The sequence below is a fragment of the Ranitomeya imitator genome, chromosome 5, assembly GCF_032444005.1.
Source record: "Ranitomeya imitator isolate aRanImi1 chromosome 5, aRanImi1.pri, whole genome shotgun sequence".
In the NCBI taxonomy this organism is placed as follows: Eukaryota; Metazoa; Chordata; class Amphibia; order Anura; family Dendrobatidae; genus Ranitomeya; species Ranitomeya imitator.
The window spans coordinates 21113365-21140604 of record NC_091286.1 but is presented as its reverse complement, the minus strand read 5'-3'; the positions used below and the strand labels follow the sequence as shown (position 1 = coordinate 21140604).

The following is a 27240-nucleotide window of genomic DNA, read 5'->3' as shown; positions in this document are numbered from 1 at the left end:
TCATCCGGTCTGTCTGTGATCATGTGACGAGACAGTAGGATCCGCACAAGAATCCTACAAAGAAGATCTGGACGCCTCCCGAAAAAGCATTGGGAAACGCGCGTCGGGGCAGAGGGACGCCGAGGTATATTTCCATGTGGCTGATCGCAAGGTGCATTACTCATCATTTGCCATTATTTCATATATGCCATCTTGTGGTAGTGTGTTGTTTGCTATATCATTAGGAGGACAAATGTTGATTTACCCATATATTGTAATGAAATGAAATTTTACATCTTGGCAGACATATACACTCTTCCATAGCAACCATGTGTTGATTTATCATGTATTTAGGCTTCATATCATTGGCATGACATTTATATATGCATTAATTGTCAGCCCAGTCTTTTGAAAAATCCTATGGCAGCATAGTCCCTTGTGTTGGATTAAGTACCCTTCTTGTCATGCAGATACATGTTGTTTTTATGATAATTTTTTTCATTTCATTTATTCATAATAAAATTAATGGTTTTATATCCGTACCATAGTCGAGATCATTCCATTCTTTGATCGCGCTGAGTGTGAGAAAAGAAGATCTGGGGTCAGGTCTCCAAGATGTTTGGAACCATCTTCTGCCGAGTTCCTTCCTGTGTGTTTGCGACCGAGAAGCAGTGATGCTTTCATGCCGTTTTGAAAGTAAAGGGCAGTCTCACTAAATATTGAATTACTTTTTTGCATTTTGTTAATTGATATAAATAATTGATATAAACTATTAACATTTCTATTTCTGAAACTTCTTAGGCCATGTTCACACAGTGCGTTTTTTCTGCGGAACCGCAGCGTTTTTGCCGCTGCGGTTCCGCAGCTGTTTTCCATGCAGGGTACATTACACTGTACCCTATGGAAAACAGGAACCACTGTGCACATGATGCGGGAATCGGGAAAAAAATCCGCGCTGAATAGCCGCGGTAAAAAAGAAGTACCATGTCACTTCTTTTTTCGGAGCCGCAGCGGTTCTGCACCCATTGACCTCCATTGTGAGGTCAAACCCGCAGTAAAACCCGCAGATGAAAAAAATATCTGCGGGTTTTACTGCGGTTTGTGGTGCCGAACCGCTGCAGCAGGAAGTGCTGGGAAGCGGGCGGAAGTGCGTGGGCGGAGTGTGGCTGCCCCGATCCCACCCCCCCGTGCTCCAATCCCACCGCCCCGTGCTCCGATGCACCCCCCCCAGTGCTCCGATGCCCCCCCCCCCCCCCGTGCCCTAATCTCCCCCCCTTATACTTACCCGGCATCCCTGTGTCCGTCCGGCCGTCTTCTCCCTGGGCGCCGCCATCTTGCAAAATGGCGGGCGCATGCGCAGTGCGCCCGCCGAATCTGCCGGCCGGCAGATTCGTTCCAAAGTGCATTTTGATCACTGAGATATAACCTATCTCAGTGATCAAAATAAAAAAAAATAGTAAATGACCCCCCCCCCCCCCCCCCCTTTGTCACCTCCATAGGTAGGGACAATAAAAAAAAAAAATAAGAATTTTTTTTTTTTTTTTCCACTAAGGTTAGAATAGGGTTAGGGGTAGGGTTAGGGTATTTTCAGCCATTTTAACTGCATAGAAAACTGCATAAAAAAAGGATCAAAAAAAGGATCAAAAAAAGGATCAAAAAAGGACCAAAAAAGGACCTGCGTTTTCTGCCAAGAGCTGCAGTTTTTTAAAAAACAGTCCTGAAAAAAAAAGGATGGAAATCAGGAACGTGTGAACATACCCTTACATAGTAGAATTTTTTTTCGACTCGTGCCTGAAACCTTTGCACAGTTCTGCGTGTATATAATTGTGTACCTCTGTATGTGTATTCTCATGTTCGCTTGTTACATACATTATTATTTTGTGTTTTGTGCGTATTCGTATTTTGGGTATTGCTAATCTGTATTTTGTTTTTTTTTTATGGTGTTTTTATAGCTTACAGCAAAAGTGTATGGGTGATTGAAAAAAATAAATAAAATAAAATGTCCCCCGTCTGCACAGTTCACACATGGAACTTTACAAAAGAAGCAAAAATAGCAACTGAAATAAATAGTAAAATAAAGGTGTATATATCTATATTGATGTGTGGGTGACCCCTCTCCGATAAGATCCCGCACACCACGGGGCGCGTATCCCAGCCATATAATAGCAGAGTTATTAGGCGGATGCGGACAGATGTGGCGATACCGTGTTACCAGCCGTTCTCCTTCATAAACTTATAAAGAAATAAATCGCTTCCCCGAATCTTATTACCATGATGAATGTCGGAGCAGTAAGTGAATAAAAGTCAATTATTGGATAAATATCTCACTCTTCCGAATCTCCAGTTTTGTGCATTCGCTAAGAGAAGACGCTAGATAGCGAGAGATGGATGGCGGGCAGCTTTCATTAGCGGCAGGAGAGCTGCGTACTCGTATCTGGCGGATCCGCGTGTTCTTACAGTCAGATGCGTATCTCCTTGAGGTTTACATTGTATGGAATATTTTAGACCGGTTACATTTACTAATGTAGCAGAGCTGAAGTGGTCATTTAAAGGGGCTGTGTCAGTGCAGACATCTGTAATAACAGGGCTCCCCTACGAGACATACATATGCTTCAGCGCTAATAAATTCTAAGCGACAGTGTAAGAAATAAAGAATAAACCGCCATGTTGCAGTGTAAATAAACGATTTACAAAGTTTTTCAAAGTTATTAAAACTTTTTTCCCCTTTGTCACATAAGGCAGCTCAGGTTCTTCTTCCTATTGCAGGACACCGATGTGGACTGGGATGATCTATGGGACCAGTTTGATGAGCGTAGATACCTGACTGCTCAAAGATGGAAGCCTGGAGAAGATCCCTACAGGCTGTACGCCTTCAACCAGAGGGAAAGTGAGCGGATCCCGAGTGACCGCGCCATTAAGGACACCAGACATTACAGGTAGGGTCACTGATGTCTGTAATGTGACATGTGTGGAGCCACTTAAGTCGTGGGCCCTTATGTCTCCCCTGCCCTCATCTGTGAGCCGAGAGGAAAAACCGAAGAAACTTTGAACGCGCACATTTAACAAGTGCCGATGCCTGGTGTAAGAAACATGGCTGAAAAAGATAAAGACACAGCATACACTCCATCAGCAGAATAGTGAGTGCAGCTCTGGGGTATAATACAGGATGTAACTCAGGATCAGTAATGTAATGTATGTACACAGTGACTGCACCAGCAGAATAGTGAGTGCAGCTCTGGGGTATAATACAGGATGTAACTCAGGATCAGTAATGTAATGTATGTACACAGTGACTGCACCAGCAGAATAGTGAGTGCAGCTCTGGAGTATAATACAGGATGTAACTCAGGATCAGTAATGTAATGTATGTACACAGTGACTGCACCAGCAGAATAGTGAGGGCAGCTCTGGAGTATCATACAGGATGTAACTCAGGATCAGTAATGTATGTACACAGTGACTGCACCAGCAGAATAGTGAGTGCAGCTCTGGGGTATAATACAGGATGTAACTCAGGATCAGTAATGTAATGTATGTACACAGTGACTGCACCAGCAGAATAGTGAGTGCAGCTCTGGAGTATAATACAGGATGTAACTCGGGATCAGTAATGTAATGTATGTACACAGTGACTGCACCAGCAGAATAGTGAGGGCAGCTCTGGAGTATCATACAGGATGTAACTCAGGATCAGTAATGTATGTACACAGTGACTGCACCAGCAGAATAGTGAGTGCAGCTCTGGGGTATAATACAGGATGTAACTCAGGATCAGTAATGTATGTACACAGTGACTGCACCAGCAGAATAGTGAGTGCAGCTCTGGGGTATAATACAGGATGTAAATCAGGATCAGTAATGTATGTACACGGTGACTGCACAAGCAGAATAGTGAGGGCAGCTCTGGGGTATAATACAGGATGTAACTCAGGATCAGTAATGTAATGTATGTACACAGTGACTGCACCAGCAGAATAGTGAGTGCAGCTCTGGGGTATAATACAGGATGAAACTCAGGATCAGTAATGTAATGTATGTACACAGTGACTGCACCAGCAGAATAGTGAGTGCAGCTCTGGGGTATAATACAGGATGTAACTCAGGATCAGTAATGTAATGTATGTACACAGTGACTGCACCAGCAGAATAGTGAGTGCAGCTCTGGGGTATAATACAGGATGTAACTCAGGATCAGTAATGTAATGTATGTACACAGTGACTGCACCAGCAGAATAGTGAGTGCAGCTCTGGAGTATAATACAGGAGGTAACTCAGGATCAGTAATGTAATGTATGTACACAGTGACTGCACCAGCAGAATAGTGAGTGCAGCTCTGGGGTATAATACAGGATGAAACTCAGGATCAGTAATGTAATGTATGTACACAGTGACTGCACCAGCAGAATAGTGAGTGCAGCTCTGGGGTATAATACAGGATGTAACTCAGGATCAGTAATGTAATGTATGTACACAGTGACTGCACCAGCAGAATAGTGAGTGCAGCTCTGGGGTATAATACAGGATGTAAATCAGGATCAGTAATCTATGTACACGGTGACTGCACCAGCAGAATAGTGAGTGCAGCTCTGGGGTATAATACAGGATGTAAATCAGGATCAGTAATGTATGTACAGGGTGACTGCACCAGCAGAATAGTGAGTGCAGCTCTGGGGTATAATACAGGATGTAACTCAGGATCAGTAATGTAATGTATGTACACAGTGACTGCACCAGCAGAATAGTGAGTGCAGCTCTGGGGTATAATACAGGATGTAAATCAGGATCAGTAATGTATGTACACGGTGACTGCACCAGCAGAATAGTGCGTGCAGCTCTGGGGTATAATACAGGATGTAAATCAGGATCAGTAATGTATGTACACGGTGACTGCACCAGCAGAATAGTGAGTGCAGCTCTGGGGTATAATACAGGATGTAAATCAGGATCAGTAATGTAATGTATGTACACAGTGACTGCACCAGCAGAATAGTGAGTGCAGCTCTGGGGTATAATACAGGATGTAACTCAGGATCAGTAATGTATGTACACAGTGACTGCACCAGCAGAATAGTGAGTGCAGCTCTGGGGTATAATACAGGATGTAAATCAGGATCAGTAATGTATGTACACGGTGACTGCACAAGCAGAATAGTGAGGGCAGCTCTGGGGTATAATACAGGATGTAACTCAGGATCAGTAATGTAATGTATGTACACAGTGACTGCACCAGCAGAATAGTGAGTGCAGCTCTGGGGTATAATACAGGATGAAACTCAGGATCAGTAATGTAATGTATGTACACAGTGACTGCACCAGCAGAATAGTGAGTGCAGCTCTGGGGTATAATACAGGATGTAACTCAGGATCAGTAATGTAATGTATGTACACAGTGACTGCACCAGCAGAATAGTGAGTGCAGCTCTGGGGTATAATACAGGATGTAACTCAGGATCAGTAATGTAATGTATGTACACAGTGACTGCACCAGCAGAATAGTGAGTGCAGCTCTGGAGTATAATACAGGAGGTAACTCAGGATCAGTAATGTAATGTATGTACACAGTGACTGCACCAGCAGAATAGTGAGTGCAGCTCTGGGGTATAATACAGGATGAAACTCAGGATCAGTAATGTAATGTATGTACACAGTGACTGCACCAGCAGAATAGTGAGTGCAGCTCTGGGGTATAATACAGGATGTAACTCAGGATCAGTAATGTAATGTATGTACACAGTGACTGCACCAGCAGAATAGTGAGTGCAGCTCTGGGGTATAATACAGGATGTAAATCAGGATCAGTAATCTATGTACACGGTGACTGCACCAGCAGAATAGTGAGTGCAGCTCTGGGGTATAATACAGGATGTAAATCAGGATCAGTAATGTATGTACAGGGTGACTGCACCAGCAGAATAGTGAGTGCAGCTCTGGGGTATAATACAGGATGTAACTCAGGATCAGTAATGTAATGTATGTACACAGTGACTGCACCAGCAGAATAGTGAGTGCAGCTCTGGGGTATAATACAGGATGTAAATCAGGATCAGTAATGTATGTACACGGTGACTGCACCAGCAGAATAGTGAGTGCAGCTCTGGGGTATAATACAGGATGTAAATCAGGATCAGTAATGTATGTACACGGTGACTGCACCAGCAGAATAGTGAGTGCAGCTCTGGGGTATAATACAGGATGTAAATCAGGATCAGTAATGTAATGTATGTACACAGTGACTGCACCAGCAGAATAGTGAGTGCAGCTCTGGGGTATAATACAGGATGAAACTCAGGATCAGTAATGTAATGTATGTACACAGTGACTGCACCAGCAGAATAGTGAGTGCAGCTCTGGGGTATAATACAGGATGTAACTCAGGATCAGTAATGTAATGTATGTACACAGTGACTGCACCAGCAGAATAGTGAGTGCAGCTCTGGGGTATAATACAGGATGTAACTCAGGATCAGTAATGTAATGTATGTACACAGTGACTGCACCAGCAGAATAGTGAGTGCAGCTCTGGAGTATAATACAGGAGGTAACTCAGGATCAGTAATGTAATGTATGTACACAGTGACTGCACCAGCAGAATAGTGAGTGCAGCTCTGGGGTATAATACAGGATGTAACTCACGATCAGTAATGTAATGTATGTACACAGTGACTGCACCAGCAGAATAGTGAGTGCAGCTCTGGAGTATAATACAGGATGTAACTCACGATCAGTAATGTAATGTATGTACACAGTGACTGCACCAGCAGAATAGTGAGTGCAGCTCTGGGGTATAATACAGGATGTAACTCAGGATCAGTAATGTAATGTATGTACACAGTGACTGCACCAGCAGAATAGTGAGTGCAGCTCTGGAGTATAATACAGGATGTAAATCAGGATCAGTAATGTAATGTATGTACACGGTGACTGCACCAGCAGAATAGTGAGTGCAGCTCTGGGGTATAATACAGGATGTAACTCAGGATCAGTAATGTATGTACACAGTGACTGCACCAGCAGAATAGTGAGTGCAGCTCTGGAGTATAATACAGGATGTAAATCAGGATCAGTAATGTAATGTATGTACACGGTGACTGCACCAGCAGAATAGTGAGTGCAGCTCTGGAGTATAATACAGGATGTAAATCAGGATCAGTAATGTAATGTATGTACACGGTGACTGCACCAGCAGAATAGTGAGTGCAGCTCTGGGGTATAATACAGGATGTAACTCAGGATCAGTAATGTAATGTATGTACACAGTGACTGCACCAGCAGAATAGTGAGTGCAGCTCTGGGGTATAATACAGGATGTAACTCAGGATCAGTAATGTAATGTATGTACACGGTGACTGCACCAGCAGAATAGTGAGTGCAGCTCTGGGGTATAATACAGGATGTAACTCAGGATCAGTAATGTAATGTATGTACACAGTGACTGCACCAGCAGAATAGTGAGTGCAGCTCTGGGGTATAATACAGGATGTAACTCAGGATCAGTAATGTAATGTATGTACACAGTGACTGCACCAGCAGAATAGTGAGTGCAGCTCTGGGGTATAATACAGGATGTAACTCAGGATCAGTAATGTATGTACACAGTGACTGCACCAGCAGAATAGTGAGTGCAGCTCTGGGGTATAATACAGGATGTAACTCAGGATCAGTAATGTAATATATGTACACAGTGACTGCACCAGCAGAATAGTGAGTGCAGCTCTGGAGTATAATACAGGATGTAACTCAGGATCAGTAATGTATGTACACAGTGACTGCACCAGCAGAATAGTGAGTGCAGCTCTGGGGTATAATACAGGATGTAACTCAGGATCAGTAATGTAATGTATGTACACGGTGACTGCACCAGCAGAATAGTGAGTGCAGCTCTGGGGTATAATACAGGATGTAACTCAGGAACGGTACAGGATCAGTAATGTATGTACATAGGTAGATGTGTTGTTAATTTTATTTGATCACCCTCCCCTTGATTTTCTCTTACATGACTGTATTATATATAAAGTCTATTTGCTTTACAAATTTCGTCTATTACCAGGATTAAATAATCTCTCAGTGGAGGACTCGGCCGTCCTTCATTACACAGATTGACTTGCGTGGGCACCATGTAATACTTTCCTTGCCCTGTGAGGGCGCTGCTGGGGAATTGAACACTTTTCTTCACTGCATGAAGCCGATCAGTGGTCCCAACGTTTGGACATTCCCTTTAATCCTTTTTTTCCTGTGTATTTTGGTAGTGGGCAGCGGTGGTTATATATTTCACTGGAGGGAATGATACGTATAATTTTATGTATTTACGAACACCAAAGTGTCTCTCTAATGAATGGTGACTTATTTTATTCTACCCGTCCCCAATCTGGTAGATGAAGTCCTAAACATGTCACTGGATGGGAGACGTCTTGGCTGATAATTACGCAGCGCGCACGGCGGGGACCTTCTCCTCCCTGTGAGGCGTCTGCTCGCTGATTTATCTCCCGGATTTTATCAGCGGCCTGGCAGCCAGGGAATGAATTACCACCGGCAATATCTCGCCGAGCCGCGCACATGTGCGTCCCGGGCGCAGGTGCACCACAATCGAGCACGGATAAGCCGGCGGCTGTCATGTTCGGTTATGGTGGCGGCAATAAAGGGAACGCAATTATTAGTATATCAAAATGTTTATCACAAGCCTTACCCGACACGGCGGGATTCCACGTCCACAAGCAAACGAGCGTTTTCTTCACAGTAATTAAATATTGGTAATTGGAAACTGCTCTCCAGACGGATTCAGATTTTATACAGTGAAATCGGCCCCTGGCGAGAGCGCCGCAGCCGCGGAGCCCCTCAAGGTCCGAAGTGGCTGTAGGAATGGGTTAAATCAGTGGAACTACAGGGCGGGCAACCAGTACCGACCCCCTGAATCTTGTGTGGTCTGTACAGGGTGACAATTTGGGAGCCTCATTCTTCAGAAATGTCTTTCATTTTATTCTAGCAACCTACGAGAACTCTCTTTTCATTTTACCATAGCAACCAGAGCTTGACTTTCATTCTACCATAGCAACCAGAGCTTGACTTTCATTCTACCATATCAACCAGAGCTTGGCTTTCATTCTACCATAGCAACCAGAGCTTGGCTTTCATTCTACGATAGCGCCCAGAGCTTGGCTTTCATTTTACCATAGCGCCCAGAGCTTGGCTTTCATTTTACCATAGCGCCCAGAGCTTGGCTTTCATTCTACCATAGCAACCAGAGCTTGGCTTTCATTTTACCATAGCGCCCAGAGCTTGGCTTTCATTCTACCATAGCGCCTAGAGCTTGGCTTTCATTCTACCATAGCGCCCAGAGCTTGGCTTTCATTTTACCATAGCGCCCAGAGCTTGGCTTTCATTCTACCATAGCGCCCAGAGCTTGGCTTTCATTCTACCATAGCAACCAGAGCTTGACTTTCATTCTACCATATCAACCAGAGCTTGGCTTTCATTCTACCATAGCAACCAGAGCTTGGCTTTCATTCTACCATAGCAACCAGAGCTTGGCTTTCATTCTACCATATCAACCAGAGCTTGGCTTTCATTTTACCATAGCAACCAGAGCTTGGCTTTCATTTTACCATAGCGCCCAGAGCTTGGCTTTCATTCTACCATAGCGCCCAGAGCTTGGCTTTCATTTTACCATAGCAACCAGAGCTTGGCTTTCATTCTACCATAGCAACCAGAGCTTGGCTTTCATTTTACCATAGCAACCAGAGCTTGGCTTTCATTCTACCATAGCGCCCAGAGCTTGGCTTTCATTCTACCATAGCGCCCAGAGCTTGGCTTTCATTCTACCATAGCGCCCAGAGCATGGCTTTCATTTTACCATAGCGCCCAGAGCTTGGCTTTCATTCTACCATAGCGCCTAGAGCTTGGCTTTCATTTTACCATAGCGCCTAGAGCTTGGCTTTCATTCTACCATAGCGCCCAGAGCTTGGCTTTCATTTTACCATAGCGCCCAGAGCTTGGCTTTCATTCTACCATAGCGCCCAGAGCTTGGCTTTCATTCTACCATATCAACCAGAGCTTGGCTTTCATTCTACCATAGCAACCAGAGCTTGGCTTTCATTTTACCATAGCGCCCAGAGCTTGGCTTTCATTCTACCATAGCGCCCAGAGCTTGGCTTTCATTTTACCATAGCAACCAGAGCTTGGCTTTCATTCTACCATAGCAACCAGAGCTTGGCTTTCATTTTACCATAGCGCCTAGAGCTTGGCTTTCATTCTACCATAGCGCCTAGAGCTTGGCTTTCATTTTACCATAGCGCCCAGAGCTTGGCTTTCATTCTACCATAGCGCCTAGAGCTTGGCTTTCATTCTACCATAGCGCCTAGAGCTTGGCTTTCATTCTACCATAGCGCCTAGAGCTTGGCTTTCATTCTACCATAGCGCCTAGAGCTTGGCTTTCATTCTACCATAGCGCCTAGAGCTTGGCTTTCATTTTACTATAGTGCCCAGAGCTTGGCTTTCACTTTACCATAGCGCCCAGAGCTTGGCTTTCATTTTACCATAGCGCCCAGAGCTTGGCTTTCACTTTACCATAGCGCCCAGAGCTTGGCTTTCATTCTACCATAGCGCCCAGAGCTTGGCTTTCATTTTACCATAGCGCCCAGAGCTTGGCTTTCATTCTACCATAGCGCCCAGAGCTTGGCTTTCATTTTACCATAGCAACCAGAGCTTGGCTTTCATTCTACCATAGCAACCAGAGCTTGGCTTTCATTCTACCATAGCAACCAGAGCTTGGCTTTCATTCTACCATAGCAACCAGAGCTTGGCTTTCATTCTTTTGTGGGTCCAGTGTCAGCCCCAACATTCAGTGCCGGCGGTGGGTGCTCGGGTTGTGGATCCAGTGTCAGCCCCAACATTCAGTACAGGCGGTGGGTGCGCGGGTTGTGGGTCCAGTGTCAGCCCCGACATTCAGTGCCGGCGGTGGGTGCTCGGGTTGTGGGTCCAGTGTCAGCACCAACATTCAGTGCCAGGGGTGGGTGCGCGGGTTGTGGGCCCAGTGTCAGCCCCAACATTCAGTGCCGGCGGTGGGTGCGCGGGTTGTGGGTCCAGTGTTCCTACACGACAAAGTGAGAAGCCTTTGCCGCGCGATATGTTGGGAGTTGTAGTGTAAAGATCTGCAAAGTAGATAATAGCACCAGGAGCTTGTGTCTCAGTTTTGGGAACTTTTCCTTCTTCAGAACTTTCTTTTTGCTGCAGTGCTCTTATGTGTTATTATGTCCTCGTTTATCTTGTCTTGTAAAGAGCAACTTATTGAATTTTTCTGCCGACACCCGGAGATTGCTTCATCTCTTGTCACCGCTTTAAACTACTTTTCTCATCAGATATTTTCTTACATTATTGTTTTTTTTATTTTTTCTGCATTCTCTTATCTCCCCTCTTATCTGTTTTTCTTAGATTATTTTTTTATTATTGTTTTTAGTTTGAGAGAACTGTTCAGGTAGTGAAATGTAACGCAATTATTCATACAGGCTATCCATGTGATGCACAAGTTTTATTGTCATTTTGTTAAGATAATTGGTATCGCCCTCAAAAATAATATTTTATTTTTGTAATATATTATGTGTTTTATTATATAATTTCTATTCATTTCACTTTTTTATTTTTACCAGCCACTCCCCACTTCTTCTTGTAAGTATACATAGCTGATAGTTGGAACCTAAATAGGTGGTTCTATACTATACAACCTCAGGTTAATTAATTTAGAACCCAGAATTAATTAAGACTAGAGTATATTCATCTCCTGCAGTGGCGCCGTTCCTGCATGTGGTGACGTTGTATCACATGCCAACTCGCAGCCAATGAGCTGTCGTCCGTCAGCTGTGGCAAGGCTTGGACTGGCCCACAGGAGGACCGGTGACTTCCCGGGTAGGCCTCCACAACAAACAACAACTAATCATTCATGTATCCAACTACCCAGTTTATTATTATATAGAAGGTAAATTGTGAATGAGGATAATGTAATATTTGCATGTAGCTGAACCAATGAACCTCCAGAGCCAATGTTACTGGTGGGCCCTTGGCAGTCCAGTGGGCGTCCGCCCTGGTGGAATATTGATAAACTAGATGGTGGCCCAATTCTAACGCATCGGGAATTCTAGAATATGTATGTAGTTGATTTATGAAGATTTCAGAATAATGCAATGAATACACAGGATTCGGCCGGCCAGGCGCGACCAATTAGCGAAGCGTGGTTCAAATCCCGCACCAATTCAAGGCCGGACTGTGTCTTTCACTGGGCTGGGCGAGACCAATAAGTGAAGCCAGGGCCAGCTCCAGGTTTTTGAGGGCCCCGGGCGAAAGAGTCTCACAGCCCACGTAGCATATAACACAGCCCACGTAGTATATAGCACATCCACGTAGTATATAGCACAGGCACGTAGTATATAGCACAGCTACGTACTATATAGCACAGCCACGTAGTATATAGCACAGCCACATAGTATATAGCACAGCCACGTAATATATAGCACAGCCCACGTAGCATATACAGTGGGGCAAAAAAGTATTTAGTCAGTCAGCAATAGTGCAAGTTCCTCCACTTAAAAAGATGAAAGGCGTCTGTTATTTGCATCATAGGTAGACCTCAACTATGGGAGACAAACTGAGAAAAAAAAAATCCAGAAAATCACATTGTCTGTTTTTTTAACATTTTATTTGCATATTATGGTGGAAAATAAGTATTTGGTCAGAAACAAACAATCAAGATTTCTGGCTCTCACAGACCTGTAACTTCTTCTTTAAGAGTCTCCTCTTTCCTCCACTCATTACCTGTAGTAATGGCACCTGTTTAAACTTGTTATCAGTATAAAAAGACACCTGTGCACACCCTCAAACAGTCTGACTCCAAACTCCACTATGGTGAAGACCAAAGAGCTGTCAAAGGACACCAGAAACAAAATTGTAGCCCTGCACCAGGCTGGGAAGACTGAATCTGCAATAGCCAACCAGCTTGGAGTGAAGAAATCAACAGTGGGAGCAATAATTAGAAAATGGAAGACATACAAGACCACTGATAATCTCCCTCCATCTGGGGCTCCACGCAAAATCCCTTCCCGTGGGGTCAGAATGATCACAAGAACGGTGAGCAAAAATCCCAGAACCACGCGGGGGGACCTAGTGAATGAACTGCAGAGAGCTGGGACCAATGTAACAAGGCCTACCATAAGTAACACACTACGCCACCATGGACTCAGATCCTGCAGTGCCAGACGTGTCCCACTGCTTAAGCCAGTACATGTCCGGGCCCGTCTGAAGTTTGCTAGAGAGCATTTGGATGATCCAGAGGAGTTTTGGGAGAATGTCCTATGGTCTGATGAAACCAAACTGGAACTGTTTGGTAGAAACAGAACTTGTCGTGTTTGGAGGAAAAAGAATACTGAGTTGCATCCATCAAACACCATACCTACTGTAAAGCATGGTGGTGGAAACATCATGCTTTGGGGCTGTTTCTCTGCAAAGGGGCCAGGACGACTGATCCGGGTACATGAAAGAATGAATGGGGCCATGTATCGTGAGATTTTGAGTGCAAACCTCCTTCCATCAGCAAGGGCATTGAAGATGAAACGTGGCTGGGTCTTTCAACATGACAATGATCCAAAGCACACCGCCAGGGCAACGAAGGAGTGGCTTCGTAAGAAGCATTTCAAGGTCCTGGAGTGGCCTAGCCAGTCTCCAGATCTCAACCCTATAGAAAACCTTTGGAGGGAGTTGAAAGTCCGTGTTGCCAAGCGAAAAGCCAAAAACATCACTGCTCTAGAGGAGATCTGCATGGAGGAATGGGCCAACATACCAACAACAGTGTGTGGCAACCTTGTGAAGACTTACAGAAAACGTTTGACCTCTGTCATTGCCAACAAAGGATATATTACAAAGTATTGAGATGAAATTTTGTTTCTGACCAAATACTTATTTTCCATCATAATATGCAAATAAAATGTTAAAAAAACAGACAATGTGATTTTCTGGATTTTTTTTTCTCAGTTTGTCTCCCATAGTTGAGGTCTACCTATGATGTAAATTACAGACGCCTCTCATCTTTTTAAGTGGTGGAACTTGCACTATTGCTGACTGACTAAATACTTTTTTGCCCCACTGTAACACAGCCCACGTAGTATATAGCACATCCACATAGTATATAGCACCGGCACGTAGTATATAGCACAGCCACGCAGTATATAGCACAGCCACGTAGTATATAGCACAGCCCATGCAGTATATAACACAGCCCATGTAGTATATAGCACAGCCCACCTCAGTATATAACACAGCACACCCAGTATATAACACAGCCTACATAGTTTATTGCACAGCCACGTAGTATATTGCACAGCCCACGTAGTATATAGCACAGCAACGTAGTATATAACACAGCCCACGCAGTATATAACACAGCCCACGCAGTATATCGCACAGCCCACGTAGTATATAACAGCCACGTAGTATATAGCACAGCCACGCAGTATATAACAGCCCACGCAGTATATAACACAGCCCACGTAGTATATAACACAGCCTACGTAGTATATAGCACAGCGACGCAGTATATAACACAGCCCACGCAGTATATAACACAGCCCACGTAGTATATAACACATCCCACATAGTATATAGCAATGTGGGCACCATGTCCCTGTTAAAAAAAAAAAAATTAAAATTAAAAATAGTTATATACTCACCCTCCGGCGGCCCCCGGATCCAGCCCAGGCCTTTAGCGACGCTCCGGTCCCAGTAATGCCTTGCGGCAATAACCCGTGATGATGTAGCGGTCTCGCGAGACTGCTACGTCATCTCCGGTCATTGCCGCAATGCATTCTTGGGACCGGAGCGTCGCGAAGAGTGGGAAAGGCTGCCATGGACACCTGAAGGTGAGAATATCATTTTTGTTTATTATTATTATCTTTAACATTATATCTTTTTACTATTGATGCTGCATAGGTGGCATCAATAGTAAAAAGTGAAGTGGTGATTAAATTCCGCCCCAATATCGCTGATTGGTCGCGACCGGCTGGGTACGCGGGATTTCCGTTACAGACAGACAAACAGACGAAAATCGACCTTCGATATATATATAGACTGCTGCTGACGAGCAGACGCTCATCAACTGCAGCTGGCACGTGACTTAATGTCATGAAATTGTTGGAAGGATGTCACTGCAGGAGGTGAATATACACTGATTTTATTTTAATCGGGGTCCTGAAATCATAATTAAGCAGGGTTATCTAGTAGTGGACAACCCCTTTAACACTGATTTTTGTTGACGCACTTACAAAGGTAACGTCCAGTGTTGGAAAAATCTGTCATCCTGGCATTAAATATTTGAGACGCTACAATCAATAGCGATCAAAGCATCAACAAAAGTGGAGGGGTTTGATCTGTCAACCTACTATTAGCCATGGCCCTGCAATTGTACGGCTGGATGGTTTTAAAGAAAGAGAGTTCTGGGACTAACTGGAGCTGTTGGGGCAGTAGAGAAATAATGTCTGAAATCTTTCATAAAGTTTAACTGAGGTGAAAGAAAAATTGTAAAAACACGAAAATTACAAAAGAAAAAAAAAATAACTAAAATAAAATTAAAGGACATAAATCATAAGAAAACAGATACACATTTGGGTTTCTCTTAATTGTTGTAGTCCTTAAAAAATAAATACCGGTACTAGTATTTAATAATAATCTTTATTATAGAGATATAAAAAAATCACAACATAAAAAGCAGAAATCTAAAAAGCTAGAAATACAATAATGGGGGACATTATACCAGGATGGGGGACATTATACCAGGATGGGGGACATTATGCCAGAGTGGGGGAAATTATGCCAGAATGGAAATTATTAAACCAAAATGGGGACATTATGCCAGGATGGGGGACATTATACCAGAATGGGGGACATTATGCCAGAGTGAGGGAAATTATGCAAGAATGAAAAGTATTAAACCAGAATGGGGGACATTATACCAGAATGGGAGATATTATACTAGGATGGGGACATTATACCAGGATGGGGGACCTTATACCAGGAAGGGGGACATTATACCAGAATGGGAGACATTATACCAGGATGGGGGACCTTATACCAGGATGGGTGACATTATACCAGGATGGGGGACCTTATACCAGGATGGGTGACATTATACCAGGATGGGGGACATTATACCAGAATGGAAGACATTATACCAGAATGGGTGACATTATACCAGGATGGGGGACATTATACCAGAATGGGGGACCTTATACCAGGATGGGTGACATTATACCAGGATGGGGGACATTATACCAGAATGGAAGACATTATACCAGAATGGAAGACATTATACCAGAATGGGTGACATTATACCAGGATGGGGGACATTATACCAGAATGGAAGACATTATACCAGAATGGAAGACATTATACCAGAATGGGTGACATTATACCAGGATGGGGGACATTATACCAGAATGGAAGACATTATACCAGAATGGAAGACATTATACCAGAATGGGGGACATTATACCAGGATGGGTGACATTATACCAGGATGGGTGACATTATACCAGGATGGGGGACCTTATACCAGGATGGGTGACATTATACCAGGATGGGGGACATTATATCAGAATGGGGGACCTTATACCAGGATGGGTGACATTATACCAGGATGGTGGACCTTATACCAGGGTGGGTGACATTATACCAGAATGGGGGACCTTATACCAGGATGGGTGACATTATACCAGGATGGGGGACATTATACCAGGATGGGGGACATTATACCAGGATGGGGGACCTTATACCAGGATGGGTGACATTATACCAGGATGGGGGACATTATACCAGGATGGGGGACATTATACCAGGATGGGGGACCTTATACCAGGATGGGGGACATTATACCAGGATGGGTGACATTATACCAGGATGGTGGACCTTATACCAGGATGGGTGACATTATACCAGGATGGGGGACCTTATACCAGGATGGGTGACATTATACCAGGATGGGGGACCTTATACCAGGATGGGTGACATTATACCAGGATGGGTGACATTATACCAGGATGGGGGACCTTATACCAGGATGGGTGACAATATACCAGGATGGGTGACATTATACCAGGATGGGTGACATTATACCAGGATGGGGGACATTATACCAGGATGGGGGACCTTATACCAGGATGGGTGACAATATACCAGGATGGGTGACATTATACCAGGATGGGTGACATTATACCAGGATGGGTGACATTATACCAGGATGGGGGACCTTATACCAGGATGGGTGACTATATACCAGGATGGGTGACATTATACCAGGATGGGGGACATTATACCAGGATGGGTGACATTATACCAGGATGGGTGACATTATACCAGGATGGGGGACCTTATACCAGGATGGGTGACATTATACCAGGATGGGTGACATTATACCAGGATGGGGGACCTTATACCAGGATGGGTGACAATATACCAGGATGGGTGACATTATACCAGGATGGGTGACATTATACCAGGATGGGGGACATTATACCAGGATGGGGGACCTTATACCAGGATGGGTGACAATATACCAGGATGGGTGACATTATACCAGGATGGGTGACATTATACCAGGATGGGTGACATTATACCAGGATGGGGGACCTTATACCAGGATGGGTGACTATATACCAGGATGGGTGACATTATACCAGGATGGGGGACATTATACCAGGATGGGTGACATTATACCAGGATGGGTGACATTATACCAGGATGGGGGACCTTATACCAGGATGGGTGACATTATACCAGGATGGGGGACCTTATACCAGGATGGGGGACCTTATACCAGGATGGGGGACCTTATACCAGGATGGGTGACATTATACCAGGATGGGTGACATTATACCAAAATGGGGGACATTACACCAGAGTGGGAGACATTATACAATAATGAAGGCATTACACCAGAATGGGGGACATTCTACCAGAATAAGGACATTATACAGGGTTGGGGACATATTAGTAAGGGGCCCAGGATGGGGCATTATTGTTGGAAGCAGTTCAGGATGGGGGAGGTTATTACAAGAAGGAGCTAGAACGGCAGACATTATTACATGGCGGACGAACATGCATGTCTTTTATAGGATCTAGACCTCTGCTACAGCCCATACATCTGACCAACATGCAGGTGGGGGCCCAGGTCCACATTTTGCTTTGGGGCCCATCGGACTCTCGTTACGCCACTGCAGCTGAGTGTCCAGTGTCTAAATATTGCAACAGTATAAAATAAGAGATAACACTAGTGAAATATATTTTATTGAAGGAAAGTTTTGTTGAGCTTAACTTTTCTTTAAGGTTGATCGTGCCGGAGATTTTTAATTTGGGGAGGAATAAGTCCACATACCTGTGTGCAATTAAGAGGAACAGTTTTAGGGCTCATACCCATCAGCATTAATAAAACCAGTCCAATGTTGTTCCTGAAACGTCAGACGTGTTGCATGCGAGTACAATTCGATTTTTCTGTGCTAGAATCCGTATGACATCCTTATGCAATGTGATTTTAACACACTTACAGTACTAGAAGCTGCAGGCTGGCACATGGCAGCGGTCCAGGAAGAGTGCAGACAAGTAGCAGAGGTAATGGAAGCCACAGGCAGGCAGGAGACGTTCTGGAGACCACAGACCTAAAACAATTAAAAAAGACTTTTCATAAACAGGACTACATACACATGAGCTTCTGAGATGGCTGATACACAGTAAATGAGAGAGACGAGAGGGGTTGCTGACATCAGAGACAGACAAACTTCTAAAGAGAGCAACCTTTTTTGCAGAGCAACGAAGCAGCACAATAAGGCTGGTTTCACATTTGCGTTTTTTTTTTGCGTTTTTGCGGTAAAAAAACGCAAAAAAAGCATGCGTTTTTTTCCCTATGTTTAACATTAAAAACGCATGCGTTTTGATGCGTTTTTGCAACGCATGCGTTTTTTCTCTGCATGTGTTGTGTTGCAGAAATGCAACATATAGTAATTTTTGCAGCGTTTTTTTTTGCAAAAAAACCTATTGATGTCTATGTAAACGCATGCATTTTTAAGCACATGCGTTTGTTTGCGTTGAAAACGCATGCGTTTTTATTAAAAAAAAAAAAAAAAACACACTGATATGCCACCCCCCACCATAAAGGTGATAAAGGGATCCTAACCCTAACCCTAAAGGGATCCTAACCCTAACCCTAAAGGGATCCTAACCCTATCACTAACCCTACCCCTAACCCTACCCCTAACCCTAAAGGGATCCTAACCCTATCCCTAACCCTACCCCTAACCCTAAAGGGATCCTAACCCTACCCCTAATCCCTTTAGGGTTAGGGTTAGGATCCCTTTAGGGTTAGGGTTAGGATCCCTTTAGGGTTAGGGTTAGGGTTATGATCCCTAACCCTACCCCTAACCCTAACTATTTCTGTTTATAGTGGGTTTTTTACTTTATTTTGATGATTGGCAGCTGTCACACATTTCTCAGCATGCGTTTAAAAAATGCAAACGCATGAAAAAACGCATGTAAACGCATCAAAACGCCACGTTTTTTTCACCACATGCAAAAACGCATGCGTCAAAAACGCAGCGTTTGCACGCGTTTACATGCGTTTTTTCACCATGCGGTTTTTTTTTTTTTTTAAAACGCATGCATTTTAAAACGCAAGTGTGAAACCAGCCTAAAACAACACAATGATAGTGCAATACTGTCTGAATGATTCCAAAGTCATGGGACATGACATAGACTTATAATTTCAGACTATAAGTGGCAGTAAGTTGCTGCCCATCACAGTGATCCACCATTGCTCTGCTTCGTTTCACCTTTCCATCCCAGATCTCATTCAGAACTCCCTCCTTGCCGATCTTGTGCTTCTACCCGGGAGTCAAATTGAAAAGGCCGAGCTGCAGTCATAAGTATGGGAAGTGACGATGCAGCAACCTGAGGCTCTGATGATAGGAAACAATGGTTTCAGACTACCATAGACTCCGGCAGACACTGCTGAAGTGTAGAGCTGAGCTGTAATGAAGCCGCCAGCACTTAGGGTAATAAATAGAGCGTCGGTGCTACCACATTAGCTTTAAATAGTCGTAACCATGGGGAGTCGTACATAATAAATTACTATATAGCAATCTCCCCGTTAGAATAGGAATATGGCCTTATGAGACTCGCTGTATTGGATCTCTAGAAATACAGCGGAGCGGACAGCTCCCTCATGACAACATATATATCAGCTATTAATATTTAATAATAAAGGAGCAGCCTCGGAGATTCCTCCATAAATCAGTCTCCAAGCTGGATGGATTTATGGCCCGAGCGATGATGTAACATGAATAATTCACGGTGTGCTTGTGCCAGCAGAATCCTATACGTGTCCCGGAAGACGAGGATGCTGCATCGACTTTACACACAATTGTCAGCATTGTTATGTATTTCGGGCGAGGATGGATGATGGGGATCACTATGATGTGGACAGCAAGGTGCATCCTACAGTCCAGGGGGGCAGAATCTGACATTACTAAAGTGCTTCTTACATTATGGGCTTCAATCTTATTAATTCTTCTGTTAAGATCAGAGGGTCAGGGTGTTCATCTGACTTTCTTCCATGCTTTGCACTGCTGCTCTACTTCGCGAGGATACAGCTTTGATCAGTGACCAGGCATCTGAGGGAGTCTTAAACCTGCTTGCTGTCTCTTTCCTCATGCTTTATACTGCAGATTCCCTCCATTAGGACATCTCTTCCATAAGTACGGTAACTCTTGCATAACTGCATTGGGCCTTACCAGCAGGGCCGAACAGGAGGCTCGGAGGAGCTAGAGAAGGAGGGTTCTGGGCCTTCTACAGGTACTTTTCCTGCCTCTGTTCTTTTTAGGTCTACCATGCTCTCACAAGTTGAAATCTATAGTAAACTGGTGTTTGAGGATTGTAAATTCATCTCCATTCGAAGGGTGGATGATAACCTTACTAGAGAGCAAAGGAAGGCACTAAGATCATTGGAGAATGTTGTGATGGGAAGAATGTGGTCATTTGACTCGTTGCGATATACGAGAAATAGGCTTTTAGGCAACTCAGGGTTAGGGAGGCGTAAACGGACTTTTCTTTTAATCCGCAATCTAGTTTTGCAAATGCAATCTTCCAGATCCTAGATACAGATTTAACCCAGGGAATTATCCCTAAAAAAGTATTTGAGGGTCTGCTTGTAAAAAATCCATTCACCCCTACGTTGTACCTACTCCCCAAGGTTCATAAGAACCCATTGAACCCACCATGGCATCTGATTGTCTGTGGCATTGGAGGGCTGTGGGACCCAGTATGTAAACTTATTAAACACTACTTGCATCCGTTGGTCGAAACTCTACCCTCCTTTGTCATGAACTCTACGGACAACCTGAGGAGATTGGATGGTCTCTCATTGGAATCTGATATACTGTTGGTTACGACAGACATTGAGTCCCTTTATACGCTTATTCAAATTCGCATGGAATAGAGGCAGTTGAGTTATTTCTGAATATGAGCAACTTGGATGGCCCATTATGCACTCTGATTCTGGCAATCCTATGATTCATACTGATCCATAATTACTTTACCTTCACAGACAGGTTATTTTTACATAAATGTGGTACTGCGATGGGCACGGTGTGTGCTCCAGCGTACGCTAATCTCTTCCCCCTCTTCCCCCAAAAAAGTGTTTTTGCTGCATTTTTACTTGTGTTTTTAGTGCAGATTTTTTCCGTACTCAGTATTAGTATGGGGGAAGTCTGCAACAAAAATGCTGAAAGATGTAAATCTGCACAGAATCTGCAGGTCACAAATAAGCAACGTATGCTGGAGACTTCAGGATTTTTTTTCACTTTGCTGGTATCGAGAAACCCTTCAAGTTGTGTAACAAATCTGCCCAGAAACAAACAAAAACGACAAATCTGCAACGTGTGCGCAGGAACTTAGGCTGTGTGCACACATTGTGTTTTTTTTCAATGCAGATTTGTCACAAAACCTGAAGGGTTTCCTTTATACCAGCAAAGTGGATGAGATTCCTGGAGTCTCATGCTTATTTGTGACCTGCAGATTCGGTACAGATTTACATCTGCAGCATTCATGTAATGAATTGGGAAAATCTGCACCCAAAGCACAAGTAAAAACTCTGGAAAAACATAAGTTTTATGCTGCTGCTTTTTCCTGCCAAGAGATGCAGAACTTTCTGCAGCAAATACATAACGTTCGCTCATCCCCTAACACTTACTACAAGCCGTACAATCCACAGGTAGCACTGAGCGCCTGCAAACCCTGGGTGGAAGCCATTTTTTTTACTGTAATTTTCCATTAAAAGTATTTGGTGTCATAAAAGGGACTTTCTGGACAAGCAGGAAAAATAATTGGAATATGTTAGTGTTAACACTATGGTTATAACTCCACAGGGGCAGAGGTGGGAAGATCTCTGCAGACCCTGGTTATAACTCCACAGGGGCAGAGGTGGGAAGATCTCTGCGGACCCTGGTTATAACTCCACAGGGGCAGAGGTGGGAAGATCTCTGCAGACCCTGGTTATAACTCCACAGGGGCAGAGGTGGGAAGATCTCTGCAGACCCTGGTTATAACTCCACAGGGGCAGAGGTGGGAAGATCTCTGCGGACCCTGGTTATAACTCCACAGGGGCAGAGGTGGGAAGATCTCTGCAGACCCTGGTTATAACTCCACAGGTGCAGAGGTGGGAAGATCTCTGCGGACCCTGGTTATAACTCCACAGGGGCAGAGGTGGGAAGATCTCTGCGGACCCTGGTTATAACTCCACAGGGGCAGAGGGGGGAAGATCTCTGCAGACCCTGGTTATAACTCCACAGGGGCAGAGGTGGGAAGATCTCTGCAGACCCTGGTTATAACTCCACAGGGGCAGAGGGGGGAAGATCTCTGCAGACCCTGGTTATAACTCCACAGGGGCAGAGGTGGGAAGATCTCTGCAGACCCTGGTTATAACTCCACAGGGGCAGAGGTGGGAAGATCTCTGCGGACCCTGGTTATAACTCCACAGGGGCAGAGGTGGGAAGATCTCTGCGGACCCTGGTTATAACTCCACAGGGGCAGAGGTGGGAAGATCTCTGCGGACCCTGGTTATAACTCCACAGGGGCAGAGGTGGGAAGATCTCTGCAGACCCTGGTTATAACTCCACAGGGGCAGAGGTGGGAAGATCTCTGCGGACCCTGGTTATAACTCCACAGGGGCAGAGGTGGGAAGATCTCTGCGGACCCTGGTTATAACTCCACAGGGGCAGAGGGGGGAAGATCTCTGCAGACCCTGGTTATAACTCGACAGGGGCAGAGGTGGGAAGATTTCTGCGGACCCTGGTTATAACTCCACAGGGGCAGAGGTGGAAAGATCTCTGCAGACCCTGGTTATAACTCCACAGGTGCAGAGGTGGGAAGATCTCTGCAAACCCTGGTTATAACTCCACAGGGGCAGAGGAGGAAAGATCTCTGCGGACCCTGGTTATAACTCGACAGGGGCAGAGGTGGGAAGATTTCTGCAAACCCTGGTTATAACTCCACAGGGGCAGAGGTGGGAAGATTTCTGCGGACCCTGGTTATAACTCCACAGGGGCAGAGGTGGGAAGATCTCTGCGGACCCTGGTTATAACTCCACAGGGGCAGAGGTGGGAAGATCTCTGCGGACCCTGGTTATAACTCCACAGGTGCAGAGGTGGGAAGATCTCTGCAAACCCTGGTTATAACTCCACAGGTGCAGAGGTGGGAAGATCTCTGCGGACCCTGGTTATAACTCCACAGGTGCAGAGGTGGGAAGATCTCTGCAGACCCTGGTTATAACTCCACAGGTGCAGAGGTGGGAAGATCTCTGCAGACCCTGGTTATAACTCCACAGGGACAGAGGTGGAAAGATCTCTGCAGACCCTGGTTATAACTCCACAGGGGCAGAGGTGGGAAGATCTCTGCAGACCCTGGTTATAACTCCACAGGGGCAGAGGTGGGAAGATCTCTGCGGACCCTGGTTTTAACTCCACAGGTGCAGAGGTGGGAAGATCTCTGCAAACCCTGGTTATAACTCCACAGGTGCAGAGGTGGGAAGATCTCTGCAGACCCTTGTTATAACTCCACAGGGACAGAGGTGGAAAGATCTCTGCAGACCCTGGTTATAACTCCACAGGGGCAGAGGTGGGAAGATCTCTGCAGACCCTGGTTATAACTCCACAGGGGCAGAGGAGGAAAGATCTCTGCAGACCCTGGTTATAACTCCACAGGGGCAGAGGTGGGAAGATCTCTGCAGACCCTGGTTATAACTCCACAGGGGCAGAGGTGGGAAGATCTCTGCGGACCCTGGTTTTAACTCCACAGGTGCAGAGATGGGAAGATCTCTGCAAACCCTGGTTATAACTCCACAGGTGCAGAGGTGGGAAGATCTCTGCAGACCCTTGTTATAACTCCACAGGGACAGAGGTGGAAAGATCTCTGCAGACCCTGGTTATAACTCCACAGGGTCAGAGGTGGGAAGATTTCTGCGGACCCTGGTTATAACTCCACAGGGGCAGAGGTGGGAAGATTTCTGCGGACCCTGGTTATAACTCCACAGGTGCAGAGGTGGGAAGATCTCTGCGGACCCTGGTTATGACTCCACAGGGGCAGAGGAGGAAAGATCTCTGCAGACCCTGGTTATAACTCCACAGGGGCAGAGGTGGGAAGATCTTTGGTGGAAAGAAAATTCACACTTATTTGGTCAGTATTTACATCAGTATTTGTAGCCAAAACCAGGAGATGAAAAATCAGAGGAAAAGTCTAAGAAATCTGTCACCACTCCTGTATTATCACCCACTCCTGGCTCATCCTTACAGACACTGAACGTACAGTCGGCAGTCTGAGATCCAAGCAAATTAATCTTGTAACCTCACAAGGAATTGTCTAGACCAGATATTATTGAGGCAATTGTTCATTTTTTGAAAAAAGTTCTGTACAGGTGTAATGGGGTCTACCAAGCTGGGGTACCTCTTTCAGTACCACCCCGTGTTTCAGGAGGTCCACTCTGCTTTGGCTGGAGTCTGAATGAAGGACGCTGGTTGGAATTCCTTGATTACATGGGCGCATATAAAATCTCACTGCTTCTCCACGTATTTCCAGTCTGACAGCACTTTACTCACAGGACACAGAATATATCACACAGATACAGAGGGCAGGCCAATAGAAAAGCGGCAGGCCAGACATACATTACAATAGCCGCAGGGGGCCGGAGCCTGCCGATATTTACTGTGGGAATTACAAAGGTGAGGGGAGGACAAAAGGGGAATATCGTGTCCCCTCTGCCCAGGGGCGCAGCCTGTGGGCTGATGCATCTCACATGGAACCTATTATACATACATACGGTATAACTGCACAACATATTCTGGGTGCTGAGTGGTTCCGTAACACGTAACAGGTTTCACCTCCTGCGTGTTACAGTCATGGCCAAAAGTATTGACACCCCTGCAATTCTGTCAGATAATACTCAATTTCTTCCTGAAAATGATTGCAAACACAAATTATTTGTTATTATTATCTTCATTTAATTTGTCTTAAATGAAAAAAAGAGAATAAAGCAAAAAGCAAAACATTGATCATTTCACACAAAACTCCAAAAATGGGCCAGACAAAAGTATTGGCACCCTCAACCTAATACTTGGTTGCACAACCTTTAGCCAAAATAACTGCGACCAACCGCTTCCGGTAACCATCAATGAGTTTCTTCCAATGCTCTGCTGGAATTTTAGACCATTCTTCTTTGGCAAACTGCTCCAGGTCCCTGATATTTGAAGGGCGCCTTCTCCAAACTGCCATTTTTAGATCTCTCCACAGGTGTTCTATGGGATTCAGGTCTGGACTCATTGCTGGCCACCTTAGAAGTCTCCAGTGCTTTCTCTCAAACCATTTTCTAGTCCTTTTTGAAGTGTGTTTTGGGTCATTGTCCTGCTGGAAGACCCATGACCTCTGAGGGAGACCCAGCTTTCTCACACTGGGCCCTACATTATGCTGCAAAATTTGTTGGTAGTCTTCAGACTTCATAATGCCATGAACACGGTCAAGCAGTCCAGTACCAGAGGCAGCAAAGCAACCCCAAAACCTCAGGGAACCTCCGCCATGTTTGACTGTAGGGACCGTGTTCTTTTCTTTGAATGCCTCTTTTTTTCTCCTGTAAACTCTATGTTGATGCCTTTGCCCAAAAAGCTCTACTTTTGTCTCATCTGACCAGAGAACATTCTTCCAAAACGTTTTAGGCTTTTTCAGGTAAGTTTTGGCAAACTCCAGCCTGGCTTTTTTATGTCTCGGGGTAAGAAGTGGGGTCTTCCTGGGTCTCCTACCATACAGTCCCTTTTCATTCAGACGCCGACGGATAGTACGGGTTGACACTGTTGTACCCTCGGAGTGCAGGGCAGCTTGAACTTGTTTGGATGTTAGTCGAGGTTCTTTATCCAACATCCGCACAATCTTGCGTTGAAATCTCTTGTCAATTTTTCTTTTCCGTCCACATCTAGGGAGGTTAGCCACAGTGCCATGGGCTTTACACTTCTTGATGACACTGCGCACGGTAGACACAGGAACATTCAGGTCTTTGGAGATGGACTTGTAGCCTTGAGATTGCTCATGCTTCCTCACAATTTGGTTTCTCAAGTCCTCAGACAGTTCTTTGGTCTTCTTTCTTTTCTCCATGCTCAATGTGGTCACACAAGGACACAGGACAGAGGTTGAGTCAACTTTAATCCATGTCAACTGGCTGCAAGTGTGATTTAGTTATTGCCAACACCTGTTAGGTGCCACAAATTAGAGAAGCATCACATGATTTTTAGATCAGTGCCAATACTTTTGTCCAGCCCCTTTTTATGTTTGGTGTGGAATTATATCCAATTTGGCTTTAGGACAATTCTTTTTGTGTTTTTTCATTTAAGACAAATTAAATGAAGATAATAATAAAAAAGAATTTGTGTTTGCAATCATTTTCAGGAATAAACTGAGTATTATCTGACAGAATTGCAGGGGTGTTAATACTTTTGGCCATGACTGTATCCAAAACCCTGCAGATTTCAGCTCTGAAGCTACAGAAGTGTGAGAGCAGCTCTCAGCTATAACAGAAAGTGGAAGAAAATCTTTAAACTTTTTACATAAAACATTGTTTAAAAGTCATCAGATTTTATATCCTGTATATTACTGATCTAATGTATATATTATACCGTAGAACGGCTCTGTGAGCATTTTCTTTTTCCCTGA

General features: G+C 44.6%; 1 protein-coding gene across 2 annotated transcripts in view; it reads left to right on the top strand.

Moving 5' to 3' along the window:
- The window catches only part of GALNT14 (polypeptide N-acetylgalactosaminyltransferase 14), a 473304-nt gene that overhangs the window by 200474 nt on the left and 245590 nt on the right, over positions 1–27240 (top strand). For both annotated transcript variants that reach the window (XM_069768378.1, XM_069768379.1), the window contains exon 2: positions 2746–2915. In XM_069768378.1, the coding sequence (XP_069624479.1) occupies positions 2746–2915 (170 nt within the window). The remainder of the gene's footprint in view (positions 1–2745; positions 2916–27240) is intronic.